At 41.4% G+C, this 15,374-nt stretch overlaps 1 protein-coding gene across 2 annotated transcripts in view; it reads left to right on the forward strand.

Moving 5' to 3' along the window:
- The window catches only part of VWA8 (von Willebrand factor A domain containing 8), a 429,985-nt gene that overhangs the window by 314,357 nt on the left and 100,254 nt on the right, over window positions 1–15,374 (forward strand). For both annotated transcript variants that reach the window (XM_044284760.1, XM_044284761.1), the window contains exon 38: window positions 4,430–4,634. In XM_044284760.1, the coding sequence (XP_044140695.1) occupies window positions 4,430–4,634 (205 nt within the window). The remainder of the gene's footprint in view (window positions 1–4,429; window positions 4,635–15,374) is intronic.

The raw sequence follows: 15,374 nt of genomic DNA on the forward strand, positions 1-15,374 counted from the left end.
ATTGTCTGATAAGTGCAGGTCCCACCTCTGGGACCCACACCTACAAGGAGAACGGAGCGGGGAAATGAACGGAGGATTCACTATGCATGCACAGCTGCCCTCTATTCATTTCTATGGGGCCACCGAAAATAGCCAAGCACTGGCTGGGTTATTTCCGTCTGCCCCATAGAAATGAATAGGAGCAGGGGCCACGCGTGTGCGGTGCGCTCCCATTCACTTCTATGGAAGCAGCGCTTGGTGGTGGACGGACCACGGGAAATCCAGGGTCCTCCAGCCACAGCAATCCCCGCTCCGTTCTCGTTGTAGGTGCGGGTCCCAGAGGTGGGACCCGCACCTATCAGACAATGGGGGCATATCCTAGCGATATGCCCCAATTATATGTGATGAGAATACCCATTTAATGCTCACAGCTGTGGCCGTATTTCGGTCCACAAAAACCAGATACTTTCCATGTATATTCTGCATTTTTGTCACTCCCATCAATAGAAAGGACTATTTTTGCAATATGGGCCAGAACAGGACATTCTCTATAATTTGTGGAACAGCCATAGGGATCTGGCAGATGTGGTTTTTCTTCATATACAGGGAGTGCAGAATTATTAGGCAAATGAGTATTTTGACCACATCATCCTCTTTATGCATGTTGTCTTACTCCAAGCTGTATAGGCTTGAAAGCCTACTACCAATTAAGCATATTAGGTGATGTGCATCTCTGTAATGAGAAGGGGTGTGGTCTAATGACATCAACACCCTATATCAGGTGTGCATAATTATTAGGCAACTTCCTTTCCTTTGGCAAAATGGGTCAAAAGAAGGACTTGACAGGCTCAGAAAAGTCAAAAATAGTGAGATATCTTGCAGAGGGATGCAGCACTCTTAAAATTGCAAAGCTTCTGAAGCGTGATCATCGAACAATCAAGCGTTTCATTCAAAATAGTCAACAGGGTCGCAAGAAGCGTGTGGAAAAACCAAGGCGCAAGATAACTGCCCATGAACTGAGAAAAGTCAAGCGTGCAGCTGCCAAGATGCCACTTGCCACCAGTTTGGCCATATTTCAGAGCTGCAACATCACTGGAGTGCCCAAAAGCACAAGGTGTGCAATACTCGGAGACATGGCCAAGGTAAGAAAGGCTGAAAGACGACCACCACTGAACAAGACACACAAGCTGAAACGTCAAGACTGGGCCAAGAAATATCTCAAGACTGATTTTCTAAGGTTTTATGGACTGATGAAATGAGAGTGAGTCTTGATGGGCCAGATGGATGGGCCCGTGGCTGGATTGGTAAAGGGCAGAGAGCTCCAGTCCGACTCAGACGCCAGCAAGGTGGAGGTGGAGTACTGGTTTGGGCTGGTATCATCAAAGATGAGCTTGTGGGGCCTTTTCGGGTTGAGGATGGAGTCAAGCTCAACTCCCAGTCCTACTGCCAGTTTCTGGAAGACACCTTCTTCAAGCAGTGGTACAGGAAGAAGTCTGCATCCTTCAAGAAAAACATGATTTTCATGCAGGACAATGCTCCATCACACGCGTCCAAGTACTCCACAGCGTGGCTGGCAAGAAAGGGTATAAAAGAAGAAAATCTAATGACATGGCCTCCTTGTTCACCTGATCTGAACCCCATTGAGAACCTGTGGTCCATCATCAAATGTGAGATTTACAAGGAGGGAAAACAGTGCACCTCTCTGAACAGTGTCTGGGAGGCTGTGGTTGCTGCTGCACGCAATGTTGATGGTGAACAGATCAAAACACTGACAGAATCCATGGATGGCAGGCTTTTGAGTGTCCTTGCAAAGAAAGGTGGCTATATTGGTCACTGATTTGTTTTTGTTTTGTTTTTGAATGTCAGAAATGTATATTTGTGACTGTTAAGATGTTATATTGGTTTCACTGGTAAAAATAAATAATTGAAATGGGTATATATTTGTTTTTTGTTAATTTGCCTAATAATTATGCACAGTAATAGTCACCTGCACACACAGATATCCCTCTAAAATAGCTAAAACTAAAAACAAACTATAAACTACTTCCAAAAATATTCAGCTTTGATATTAATGAGTTTTTTGGGTTCATTGAGAACATGGTTGTTGTTCAATAATAAAATTAATCCTCAAAAATACAACTTGCCTAATAATTCTGCACTCCCTGTAGGTAACTATGGTTTTGTATTGGGTCAGTTTGTGGGTGTTGAAGTTTATACCTGCGAGGTTTGGATGGGGAAACAGTTTCCATAAAATAGATGAAATCTGCTTTAGGACCTTCTGAACTACAACTACATGTCCAGACACTAATTAGAATGCCTCTTGATTTTCGCCTTTTTCACACGTCAGTGATTTCCATCAGTGACTGTGAGCCAAAACCAGGACTGGAGCCCCGACAGACAAAGTATTAGGGAAAGATCTGCACCTGTTCTGTGTTTAGAGCCGCACCTGGTTTTGGCTCAGAATCACTGATGGAAATCCTTGAATGAACACAGACTGTGAATAAGGCATTAGTCTTTTTCAGTAGTTGACCCTTTTCCAGCTATTTTCTTTTGGGCTCGGACAATTTGCAGCATATTGAGACGTGTTGCCTTTCAAACCTGTAGATAAAAATGATAGCGGCAGTCATCAGATTAATACATCAGCCTATTACAGTGAGCATCGTTGAAAAGCTTTCAGGGTGCTATTACATTGTGTGAATGATCAACCTTTGCCAAGTGTGGATACACAGGTTCGGATCTGTTTTCTCGCCCACGTAGTAATTATCTCAGCCATAGCCTTTGGATTATTACCCTTATGATGAATGTTTCTCTATATCTGTAGCACCAAATTGTATTGTCCTGGAGTGACCCAAATTTTTGTCTAAACTTCATCTTCCCTGGAGTAAGACAAGTAAACTTGACCATCTCTTATAAATGTGCTTCCACTAGTTCACACCCCGAAGCATTGATTTCTTGTCAAGCTTCATCTCCAGCCAGGAGACATGTCATTATGAACAAGAGCAATTGTGCGCACTCGTTCTTATGTCTTGCATCATCATTTAGATCTAAAACCCATCAGGTCTCCTTAAACTAATGGAAATAACTGATTCATTCTCCTATAGGGTGCATGTCTGTTTGGAGTTTTTGTTGATATACAAAACTATTTTATCATATACTGTTCAGCACATGATTTATTACCACTATATAAAGTTACAGGTACCCAGTGGCGCATCTACAGGCTCTAGTGCACTGGACCAGGGGCTGCACTTTGCATGGTATCTCTGTGGTTCTCTATTTTGGTGATGGTGTGGGGTCAGCAGCACAAGGGGGACATTTGTCAAGACCAGGACTTTCTGCGCCGGTCTTGATATCCCCTGAGCTGTCATAAATTAGGCACATCTTCCGTCAATCTGTGCTCTTAAGCAGGAACCTTCGACAGCTCGGAGTCATTTGTACCAGAAAACTGATGTAAATGAAGATAAATTTGTCACGCCTTCGCCCTTGCCACATTCCCTTTAGGAAAAGTGGCGAGGGCGGTGTAAAAAGTAGGAGATGCAACTTTTTAACATCACTTTTCAGACGCAAGGGAGTTTATAAATCTCCTCCTTTGTCTGTGTACCAACTGTGTCAGCAGCAAGCACTCACATTTCTGTCATTTTTCTAGCACTGGGGCAGGAGGGGTTACTGGTTTCATTGAAGAAACCCAGCAGGTGTGTGGAGACCTCTGTCTGGGCACTGCTCCATGGGAAAAAGGATGCAAATTAGCTCATGTCAGTCATACCAGAGGTTCCTACAAAAGTAAGAATAATCCATCTGTAGACAGCTGGTTTGGGGCCTCTTACAGAGTCTCTTCTAGCATACCAGTACTCTACTGACAAGGGACAAGAACCCCGAAACAATGTCACCACATGGGATGCACTTCCTTTTGGAGGAGCCACCAGATTGTTTGACATAGTGCCAGTGAGAAGTTTATGGCACTGTGGAGCAATAGATAATTAAAGGGGTTATCCCATCCTTAAAAAAAGCCACCCTTATGCCGGGGTCCCCCCACGTTGAATATACTTACCCGGGGCCCTACTCCTTGCGCCAAACCTGGTCCCTGAACCGCCGCCGCTGCTTCTCCCCGTGCGCGGTTGAAAACATCTGGTGTCGGGGGGGGAAACAGCCAATGGCAGATGGTGACAGGGACTAGCATCGCTGGTGCCCATGTGTGCAGCAAACTATGCAACATGACCCTAGGCATCAAGCTGTAAACATCAGATTTTGGGACAATAAGTGGTGAGTGGATTTGTGGGAAACTACGTAAGATTGAATTACTCTATATGGCCTACATACTGTCAATTGGAGTGAAGTTTTGTATCCTGGAATACCCCTTTAAGCAAACTGAATGTGAAGACTGCTAAGATGTTCTCCATTATAAAGCCCATCTTGTATATGCTATAGCGGTTTATTGTCATGATTTGTCTTTCAGAGCATCATCTGTGTCTCCTTATACATCATGGTTGTCAAAAATCACTGACAGCGACGTTTTGCTGGCAACTTTGGGAAACAGAGGAGTTGTTACTGTAGATATGGGAGGCAGCGTTAGACTGTGGGAGACTGGACTGGAAAGTATTCAACGCTCTTTACTTGAGTGGAGAAATATGATTGGACAAGAAGATGGGAGACCAGTGCAGGTAACAAATCTTTATAAATAGACTTAGATTCTGTATTACATTCTTAATACATCTCTATACTAGCCGGTGTGCTACAAATCTCCTGCATAGACATACTGTAGATTTAAATGTTAGTTTGCTGTTTTTTTGCAGCCACCACTAGAGGGAGCTTACTTTTCTACATTGAACTCAGTAATAAGACAGTAAACAATCTTCAGGGATGAGCAGAGTCACAGGGATCTCATGTTACCTCACCCCTCCTGCTGCATATGTACAGCATGCAGATTTGAATATGCATGTAATTGGGGGCAAGGTTCGGCCACACTATTGTATACATCAGTGCATTTTTGTAGCACTAAAACAGCATGGTGAGGGTATACATTTTGGTGGTGGAATAGTATGCACAGTTTAGAACTTTTACGGCATTGATTAGGACTAGCTTATACCAAAATGATCAATTACTTATCCAGATTACAATACTCCATTACCACTTGTGTGTGCTTAAACTAGCACTAGTGGTACCCCATGGGCGTACCTGCCACATCAGATGTCTAGTAATATTGATTTCCTAATGATTTGCCAATGTAGAATTTCTATATCACCTTCAGAATCAATTCAAAGTTAATATTTTGCGTACATGACGCGCCCTGGCAGCAGGATCTACACGAGGATCACTGTTAATTGCCAGCCTGCACCCATACTTGCTGGGTTGTGGCTGTACGGAAACAAAAGGATGGGTGCAGGCCAGCAGTTTAAAGGGAACCTGTCACCTCCCAAATGTGTGTAAACCTGCCAGCAGTACCTCAGAGTAGCCCGCAGTGTGATACTAATCATACTTTTCGTCCTGCGGTCCGATGCTGCATAAGGTCAGAAAACAATCTTTTATCCTCCGTCCGCGCTATTTTGCATGTCAGCTTGAAGTCAAGGGGGCAGCGGCCTCCTTGCTTCAAGTCAAAGTAACTGCTCCCCCTCTTGCCTTTGAGTGACAGCCTTCAGTTCAGCTTCGCTTTTCCAAGTCTCGCGCATGCACGGTGCCCTCTGTCAGGCAGCTGCTGTTTGCAGTGTTTCAGCGGCGCAATGCGCAGCCCCAAAAGGGTCAGTGCTTTAAGCTGCCTGACTGCGCAGGAGCAGCTGGCCTCTTTAGGGGGACAGGGTACTATTCTATGCTCTCGCAGCGCTAGCAAGAGATTTATTCTTGCGCATGCACCATGTTTATGGAGCGCAAGGGATAGGCCATGAACATGTCGTCAGTGGTGACTGACACGTTCATTACGGGTCGTAACCAGGTTAGGATCACATGGAAAATGTATGGCATGTGATTCAGGAAGTGCTTAGAGTATAGTTTGACCAGGGGGCACAACACTGACCCAGTAGGCTTATTTTAATAACTATCAATGGAAAAGTTGTTTTTCACATCGGGGGGGGGGGGGGGGCATGAAATAAAAATAAATAAATCTGAGAATACCCCTTTAAATTTTAATAAATGACACTTAGGCAGTCATCACACTGTGTTAATGGTTTCTGTTGAATATACTGTATGTGCCAGGAAATGCTCCCAACATATACATTTAATGGATGTCATACAATGTCCGGCACTGATAGGGACCCAAGTTAAAAAAAAATAATAATACTGTTTGGTATGTGAGTATGTGCAATATTACAGTGTACTGCAGTATTCCATACAGTGAAAGATGTATACCACTCGAACGGAGCTTAAAATGGCACTCTTTTTAGGGGCTTATGACGATATATATATATATATATATATATATATATATATAGGGACATAGTGATGAGCGAATCGATTTGTTCATCATAAGGATTTCTTTGCCTGTCCCTGCTGATGATGACTATGCCAGAGATCCCCCTCCTGCGCCGCTGTCCTCTGTTATTATTCACTTTTACTGCGCACCCTTTAAAAGTTATGGAGGTGGAAATGTTGGGTAAAGAAGTCGAAGTTTCACAACTGCTAAATTATGATGTATACTTACAGTGCCAGGAGCGTCTCCAACAGCAAATGGTGCTATCAGTTATTGTGACATACCCAGGCATACAGTGTCATTAGCAATTTATTTTATATGTTTTACGTGAATGCTTTAAAGGAAATCAGTGTCTAAAACAAAGAACAAATGGTTCTCATATTTCCTGACAATGAGGTCCATTGTGACACACGTTGATGCGCCATATTTGCTGTCTGTACTTTCTTAAGAGAACCATTTAAGGGGTTTTCTGAGATTTTGATATTGCTGACCTAGCCTCAGGATAGCTCATCAATATCAGCGGACCCCCTCCGATCAGCTGCTTATAGAAAAGGCAGCACTCGAGAAGTGAAAGGGACGGCTTGTAATTACACCTCTTCGCTGCTGCAATGTTGATGACGAGCAGGTAAAAAATGAAGGGAAGGCGATGGTCTCACGGAGCGCAGCTTTCTCTTCAACTAATTGATGAGCGGGTGTGCTGGGTGTCGGACCTCCACCGATCTGATATTGATGACCTACCCCGAGGATTGGTCATCAATATTAATATCCTGGAAAATGCCTTTACCGGCTACAACACATGAGTGTGGACAAAAGCCTGTACATTTCCTCAACATAATACCAAAAACTGCATGTGTTAATTTTGGTTTTTGGTGTGAATTTGATGCAGATCTCGCTCTTCCATTGCAAAGGGTGAAATCTGCACCAAAAATCGCACCAACAATTGAAATGCTGCAGATTCCTAAATCGAAAGAAAGAACCAAAGTGTACATGGGATTTGCTGGTACTGTATAAGGCTACTTTCACACTTGCGGCAGAGAGATCCGGCAAGCAGTTCCGTCGCCTGGAACTGCCTGCCGGATCAGGCAAAATGTATGCTAACTGATGGCATTAGTAAGACTGATCAGGATCCTGATCAGTCTTAAAAATGCCTGATCAGTCGAAAAAATGCATTGAAATGCCGAATCCGTCGTTCCGGTGTCATCCGGCAAAACAGATCCGTCATTTTTTTTTTTCAGTCTGGGCATAACGTAACGACGGATCCGGCATTCCGGTATTCTGAACGCCGGGTCCGGCACTAATACATCCCTATGGGAAAAAATGCCGGATCCGGCGTTCAGGCAAGTCTTCAGTTTTTATCGCCGGAGATAAAACCGTAGCATGCTGCGGTTTTCTCTTTTGCCTGATCAGTGAAAACGACTGAACTGAAGACATCCTGATGCAAACTGGACGGATTACTCTCCATTCAGAATGCATGGGGATAAAACTGATCAGTTCTTTTCCGGTATAGAGCCCCTGTGACGGAACTCTATGCCGGAAAAGAAAAACGCTAGTGTGAAAGTACCCTTATAATAAAAGGTACAGTATAGTGGCTCACCTGTCTTAGATTCTGGTTGTAGGTGCACTGTTATAGGCCTACCCCACAGCCTTTAATTAAATAAATAACTGTATAGAAATTCTAACAGGCACTCAATCACCTGAAACTGCATTAAGAATTCATATTTTAATGTATCAGTAAACAATAGGTTAAAACAATAAAATATATAAAATAAAAGTATAAAAAAAGTCTAATAAGCAATTATTGTAGCAAAAGAATGAATCAACTATCAGTTAATGATATGTATATAAACACATTGGTTGTTAGATGGTCCCTAATCAGACACATATAAACATGATTTCTATTTGTGAGATATATAATACAAAAAATAAGATATCAAAAATATCCAAAAATAAGACGTATCCAAAAGTAAATCGATGATATTGTGTAGTCCAGATATTAGATGATTAATAATGTTAGAAGAGATTAATCATGTTAATTGATCCAGATAATTAATAAATTGTTATCCTAATTCATCCAATAATCAATGTTCATGATTGGGATAGCTTTCTTTTGCTGCTGGCAGCTCAACTTTACCATATCTTCCAATAAGCAATGTTCATGACTGAAATGGTTAATGATGTTACTTGATCTGGAGTATTTCATTCAAAAATCAATGTTCATGATTATCATTCCCCTATTAAAATATATATATTTCTCATCTATTTAAATTGTTCTTATATCGTTATGGGTGAAGATTCCTTCAAGATAAATATTATTAATATAATATGATTATATATATCATATACAACTTTCTTTTGCTGACAGCAGCTTAATTGTACCACATCGGCGTCTCATTAGGATCGGCCTCCTGTGTGAGCGATGCCTCCTGCTCTCAGACCAGTCCCCTGGTTCCCCGTATGTGGGCCTGTACAAGTTGCCTTTCCCTGGTGTCCCACGTGTTTTAGTCTCTTCGCTTATCTTCTGGTACAGCGCGCTATTTAACGAGCTGCATCAAGCGCTGTATCCAGCGATTCGGGATTGCATTTGTATATCTCTACTGTATCAGGGGATCCTTTTGGGGTACATCAATTTTGTAAATTTCACCAATTTCGTCCATTTACTGTTATCCCAATCATGAACGTTGATTATTGGATGAATTAGGAATAACAATTTGTTAATTATCTGGATCAATTAACATGATTAATCTCTTCTAACATTATTAATCATCTAATATCTGGACTGTACAATATCATTGATTTACTTTTGGATACTTCTCATTTTTGGATATTTTTTTATATCTTATATCTTTTTTATATTTTGCTTTATATATCTCACAAATAGAAATCATGTTTATATGTGTCTGATTAGACACCATCTAACAACCAATGTGTTTATTCATATATATATATATATAATTGATAGTTGATCAATTATTTTGCTACTATAATTGCTTATTAGAGTTTTTTATACATTTATTTTATATTTTTTATTGTTTTAACCTGTTGTTTATTGATACATTAAAATATGAATTCTTAATGCAGTTCTGGGTGATTGAGTGCCTTTTAGTATTCTTATACTGGTACTGTATTATTCAGCATTTTTTCTGCACAAGAATCTGTGTGGAAAAACCATGTGTAATCTGTAACGTGTGCAGGTGGCCTAAGGGTACTTTCACAGTTGCGGCAGAGGATCAGTAAAAACGTATGCAAACTGATGGCATTTGTCAGACTGATCAGGATCCTGATCCGTATGACAAATGCATTGAAATGACGAATCCGTCTCTCCAGTGTCATCCGGAAAAACGGGTCCGGCATTTATTTATTTTTCACATTTTTTGCGGTCTGCGCACGTGCAGACCGCAATGCCGGGTCCGTTTTGCCGAAACACTCGGGGCCGGATTAGGCATTAATGCATTTCAATGGGAAAAAAATGCCGGATCCGGCATTCCGGCAAGTGTTCCGGAATTTTGGACGGAGATAAAACTGTAGCATGCTGCGGTATTATCTCCGTCCTGAAAATGCAAAAAGACTGAACTGAAGACATCCTGATGCATCTTGAACGCATTGCTCTCCAGTCAGAATGCATTAGGATAAAACTGATCAGTTCTTTTCCGGTATTGAGCCCCTAGGACGGAACTCAGTGCCGGAAAAGAATAACAATAGTGTGAAAGTACCCTTACACAGCCATATGTGATCAGGATGGAATACTACATACAGCAATACTAAGTATTCTGTATTCCAGGTGAAATGTGAGGTCTTTACTAATAACAATAGCACCATCTAGTGGCCAATATTTGAATATCATAAAAAAAGAAAATTTTCACACTGCTGTAACATGCTCAGGAATGGTGGTTACATGATATTATGAAAGTGGAGCAGATAGAGAATAGATTAGAAAGTGAAATACGGTATTTTGATTGTTTTCTAAACTGTTGCGTGCTTTATTAGTTAACAGGGTTGTCTCATGAAACATATTATACAGTTTTTACACCTGCATCTGAATACTTTTGCAATTGCATGTAATTAGAAATTTAGCATAGCCACTGAGTTATTCAATAAAATGTATCTGTACAGCGCCACCTGCTGTTTGTTTTTTTCTTATTTCTTTGTCCTGCTCACTGAGAAGGCCGCACATGCTCAGTTTTATCCGTCAGCTGCCTCCTGAGCTGTGATAGGGAGAGCTGAGACACGCCCCCTGAGCTGCAGCAGAAAAGACACTCCCCCTGAGCTGTTAGCTTGATATAAATCTAGCAGAACAATGAATGGGGAGATCTCTGGATCCATTTGAGGTACAGGACTGGTTCTAGCTTTGTTATAAAGACATGGTCATGTACTATATGATGCCTGATTTTCATTTTTTTACATTCTTCATGGGATACTTAAGGCTGTAAGTAAGCTAAAATGAGTGTTGCTGGTAACAGGCTTGTAGAATATTACTAATGTCATTTGATCATGCTAAAAAGTGAATATAGAAATCTAGAATCAGTAACTGAATCCATAATCTAAGTGTGAGAGCATTTTACACCTTCGGTAATTGTCCACTATAGCATACATTATACCCACTGAATTCATCTCATTCATCTCATTCACCTGGTTTAGAAAACGTATTGTCCAATACTCTGTTAGGACATTTTCAGTAATAGTGGATAGTCTGTTATCGAGAAACCCACCTCAATCAATCCGAAAAGATACAAAGAGTATCTCCATCAATGGAGGACCCAAAAATGTCAGTGAATTACATGTACAGCCCAATAATTTTAATGGGAACCCTGTAATGCTGTGGTAGTACTGCAGGGAAACTGGACATACTACTGTTATGGACAACTTGTGACAATCATATTTTCAGGGTGATTGACTGCCAACTACTGCCAGAAACATCTGATCCTGGCCGCTTAACCACTTAGATGTTGTGACCACTGCTGCTAAGGAGGGTGTTCTCTCTGTCCATGGGGGAGGGCGGGGCCATGGGTTACCATGACATCTGGGGGCTAACAAGCATGTCTGGGTCTGCCATAGGTATCAACCTGTTTGCCCGTACCAGTGGTGTAGCATAATGGGTTGCCTGTCAGTATTACACTGACAAGCTGCAATGCCTTGGAATGCTAAATATTCCTAAATCATTGTGTGAGATCAAATGATTGCAGTTTCGATAGAGGCCTAATCAATGTAACAAAGCTTAAAGGGGTTGTCTCACTTTAGCTATTAGCATTTATTATGTAGAGAAAGTTTTGTGATTGTCCATATTGCTTCATTTGCTGGCTGGATTCATTTTTCCATCACATTATAAACGGCTCGTTTCCATGGTTACTACCACCCTGTAATTCAGCAGCAGTGGTCGTGCTTGCACACTGTAGGAAACACCCATGGTCCCGGCCAGCAGAGAGGCCAGCGCTTTTTGCTATAGTGTGCACGCACGGCCACTGCTGATGGATTGCAGGGTGGTCATAACCATGTAAAAGAGCAATGTATAATGTGATGGGGAAATGAATCTAGCCAGAAAATGAGGCAATATGGATAATAATGCGTTAGTAAGTGGCTTGTTTTAACTTTCTATTCATGATAAAGGCCATTTGCTGATGTGAAAAATTGTGGCTTTGCCTTTTTTCCTTCTGTTCTCCCCATCAAAAAATTCACTCAATAAATTTTTTGCACTCCAGTATCGCGCCAATAAAAACTACCAAGAAAGAAAGAAACAATCACATGTTTCAGTTGAAAAATAAAAAAAAATATAGCTCTCAGAATAAGGGTCCATTCACACGTCCGTTTTTTCTTTCCTGATCTGTTCCGTTTTTTGCGGAACAGATCAGGACCAGATCTGGACCCATTCATTTTCAATGGGTCCTGGAAAAAATCGGACAGCACAATGTGTGCTGTCCGTTTCCGTTGTTCCGTTCCGCATGTCCGTTTAAATATAAAACATGTCCTATTCTTTTCCGCAAAATTCGGATCCTGGTACAATACAAAGTCACTGGATTCGCAAAAAACGGAAGACATTCGGATGTCATTCCGTATGTCATCCGTTTTATGCGGAATCCGTTCCTGGAAACACATAACAAATTTTTTTTTTTCAAAGAAATCCAAACAACTTTATTTGATTATTGAAATTTATACATGTTTCCGTTTTTTGCGGATCCGCAAAAAACGGATGACATACGGAAACATTTTCAGGAACAACGGATCCGCAAAAAACGGACCGAAAATCGGGATATAGGAAAATACTGACGTGTGAATGTAGCCTAAAGGTAACTTTATATTTTTATTACACGATAAACGGCAAATAAATGTTTTCATTCTCCTCAAAAAATTACTAAAAGCAAGTCAATAGATTCTATGTACCCTAAAATCCAAGATGATACTATTGGGAAATACAAAACATCTTGTGAAAACACAAGCCCTCATATAACTATGGACAGAAAAATTAAAAAGTTAGGACTCTTGGTCCGTGCAGTCCAAAACAGGCAAGATGGACAATAGTGGCTGATTGTTGAAGTTGGTTGGACAATTAGAAATGTCTGACAGTCTAATAGCTGTTTCAGGGGATAGGAGGATCTGGCATTTTAGATCTTATCGTGCATGTTTACAGCTGAAGCAGGAGAGATTGCATCAGCCGCCCGGCTTTTATCGGTGAAAGTGCAACCACTTCGACCCCCACTGAACCGAAGAATAAGTAAGATAAGCAACTCTTACAGCGACCTGGCTGTGTTTTGGTGCTGCTACACAGATCTGTTCAAGTGACTAGGGTGTATATCACAGTTCCTACAATGTGTCTAGAATGGTGCTGTGTAGGAAAAAGCCTGTCTTAATCTATAATAGGAGCCCATGCTAAGGTGACTTGACAACAATATTTTATAAGGCTGGGGCTACATGGCAATCTTGGCTACAACCAAAGATCACTGAGAAGCAGTGCAGCCATTGAACTGAACTGGGTCACAGTGCAACTGACAAGTTCCCTCGACTGTGACCCCAGAATTGCAAAGACACAGCGATCCCAGAATTCCGCTGCACAGCGATCTTTGGTTTGCCACGGGTATTGCAGCCAAGATAATCGTGTAGCCCCAACTAGAGACTAGCACTAACAGACCATCGCTGCTGCGTAATCACTGAGTACTTCTCACAGAAATTGTAGTGTTGTTCTGATTTAGGCCTCATGCACACGGGCCCTTGTTGTAGACTGCAAATTGAGGTCCGCAATGGCACCTACCACATGCCCACCATCTGCGGACCTGGACCCATTTACTTGAATGGGGTCTATGATTTGCATCCGATGGTCTGCACCACAAAAAAGTAGTGCATGCACTACTTTTTTGTGGTGCAGAGGCTGGTGTGTACACAGTTGGCGCCTATATATTGCGGACCAAAATACGGGCATGGCCGAGTGCATGAGCCCTTAGAAAGGCAAATGCTACTGAGAATATGGAGAACAGATGCTGCAAGATGGTCTGATCATTAAAGGGGTTCTCCGAGAATTTAGAAAATGATAATACATTATTATTACTTTATTATAAATATATTCCCAAATACATTTCACTAGTTATAATGGCTTGTTTTGTCTGGGGAGCAATCATCAGGGGAAATAAAAATGGCCACTGTCCTATTAGTGCACACAAAGCCTATCCTAATCACACAGCAGGACAAGTTACTTCACAACACTGAGCTAAATAGCTGCCTCGTCCTCCTCTATGCTCTACTTGCCAGGGATTATCATCCTGAATACAGCTGATAAGATCTTCAGCTGAATCTCTGTGGGTATGGAGGTCATGAGGAGACATGAAGTACAGAGAGGACGGACAGGACAGACTGTGGTAATGTGGGGTTGTGGTAATTGAGACTGAATAGAAGTGCTGCTGCCCATTAGCCATATCTGCTTATGAACTCCATTCCTGCAGAGATTCAGCTAGCGTTCTTTTCAGCTGTATTCAGGATGATAATCCCTGCCAAGCAGAGCAGAGAGGAGGATGAGGTAGCTCCTTACCTCTGTGTTGTGAAGTAACTTGTCCTCCTGTGTGACTAGGACAGATTTTGTGTGCACTAATAGGACAGTGGCCATTTTGTTTCTCCTAATCATTGCTCCTTAGACAAAATGAGCCATTATAACTAATGAAAGGTATTTGAGAATATATTTATAATGAAGTTATATTTAAGTATTTTCATTTTCTTAATTCCCAGTGAACCCTTTTAAGTGGTTAACTGCTTAGGTCTCTCTATGTTGTAAGACAGTTTCCATGGTTTTGTAAATGTGTATAATGTCATTCTCATGAATAGAGGCCCATGCAGGGTCACAGACTAATAAATATTAGAGAAGAATTGCACTGTGCATCTTCACATGAATGATTAACCAGCCCGGTATTGTAGAGGGCACACAGCTATGCACCCTTATCCTGCACAATCCACCCTATAACTACATAGTGGTGCCACCATACAGAATAGTCCTATAGAAGGGCTGCAGAGAACATCTAAGGATTGTTACTCTCCATGTCTCATGCTGGCTTCTTACTGTGCTCTAACATCTCGTTCATGCAGCCACTACCACTGAAGAATTGACCTACATGCGAACAGGGATTGTTTTGTCTGTATTTGTGGCCATATATTTGTACAGATTACTGCAGCAGATATTTTTTTAACCTCCTTGTTATTTTACTGTTGAAAAATACTCTATAATATAGCTCCAAGCTAATTTAAGAACAGAAGATCCACATTGATAACCAGAATTTTTTTCAGCATGTGTATTATAAACAAATTGGAAAACCATAATGTTATGCATGTCTGAAGCTCAGAAAATGAATCAGAATTTTGGGATGACTGTGATTATCCCCTTTTAAGAGTTGTCTGGGAATACAGTTGCCAGCAGTCTGTCTCTTCTACTGAAAGGATCATACACAGGGGCGTAGCTATAGGGGAACCAGGGGAAGCTTCCACCAGGAGGAGGACTAAAATATTTTATTGTCAGAGCTCCCTCAACAGTATT

Source organism: Bufo gargarizans, chromosome 3, assembly GCF_014858855.1.
Source record: "Bufo gargarizans isolate SCDJY-AF-19 chromosome 3, ASM1485885v1, whole genome shotgun sequence".
In the NCBI taxonomy this organism is placed as follows: domain Eukaryota; kingdom Metazoa; phylum Chordata; class Amphibia; order Anura; family Bufonidae; genus Bufo; species Bufo gargarizans.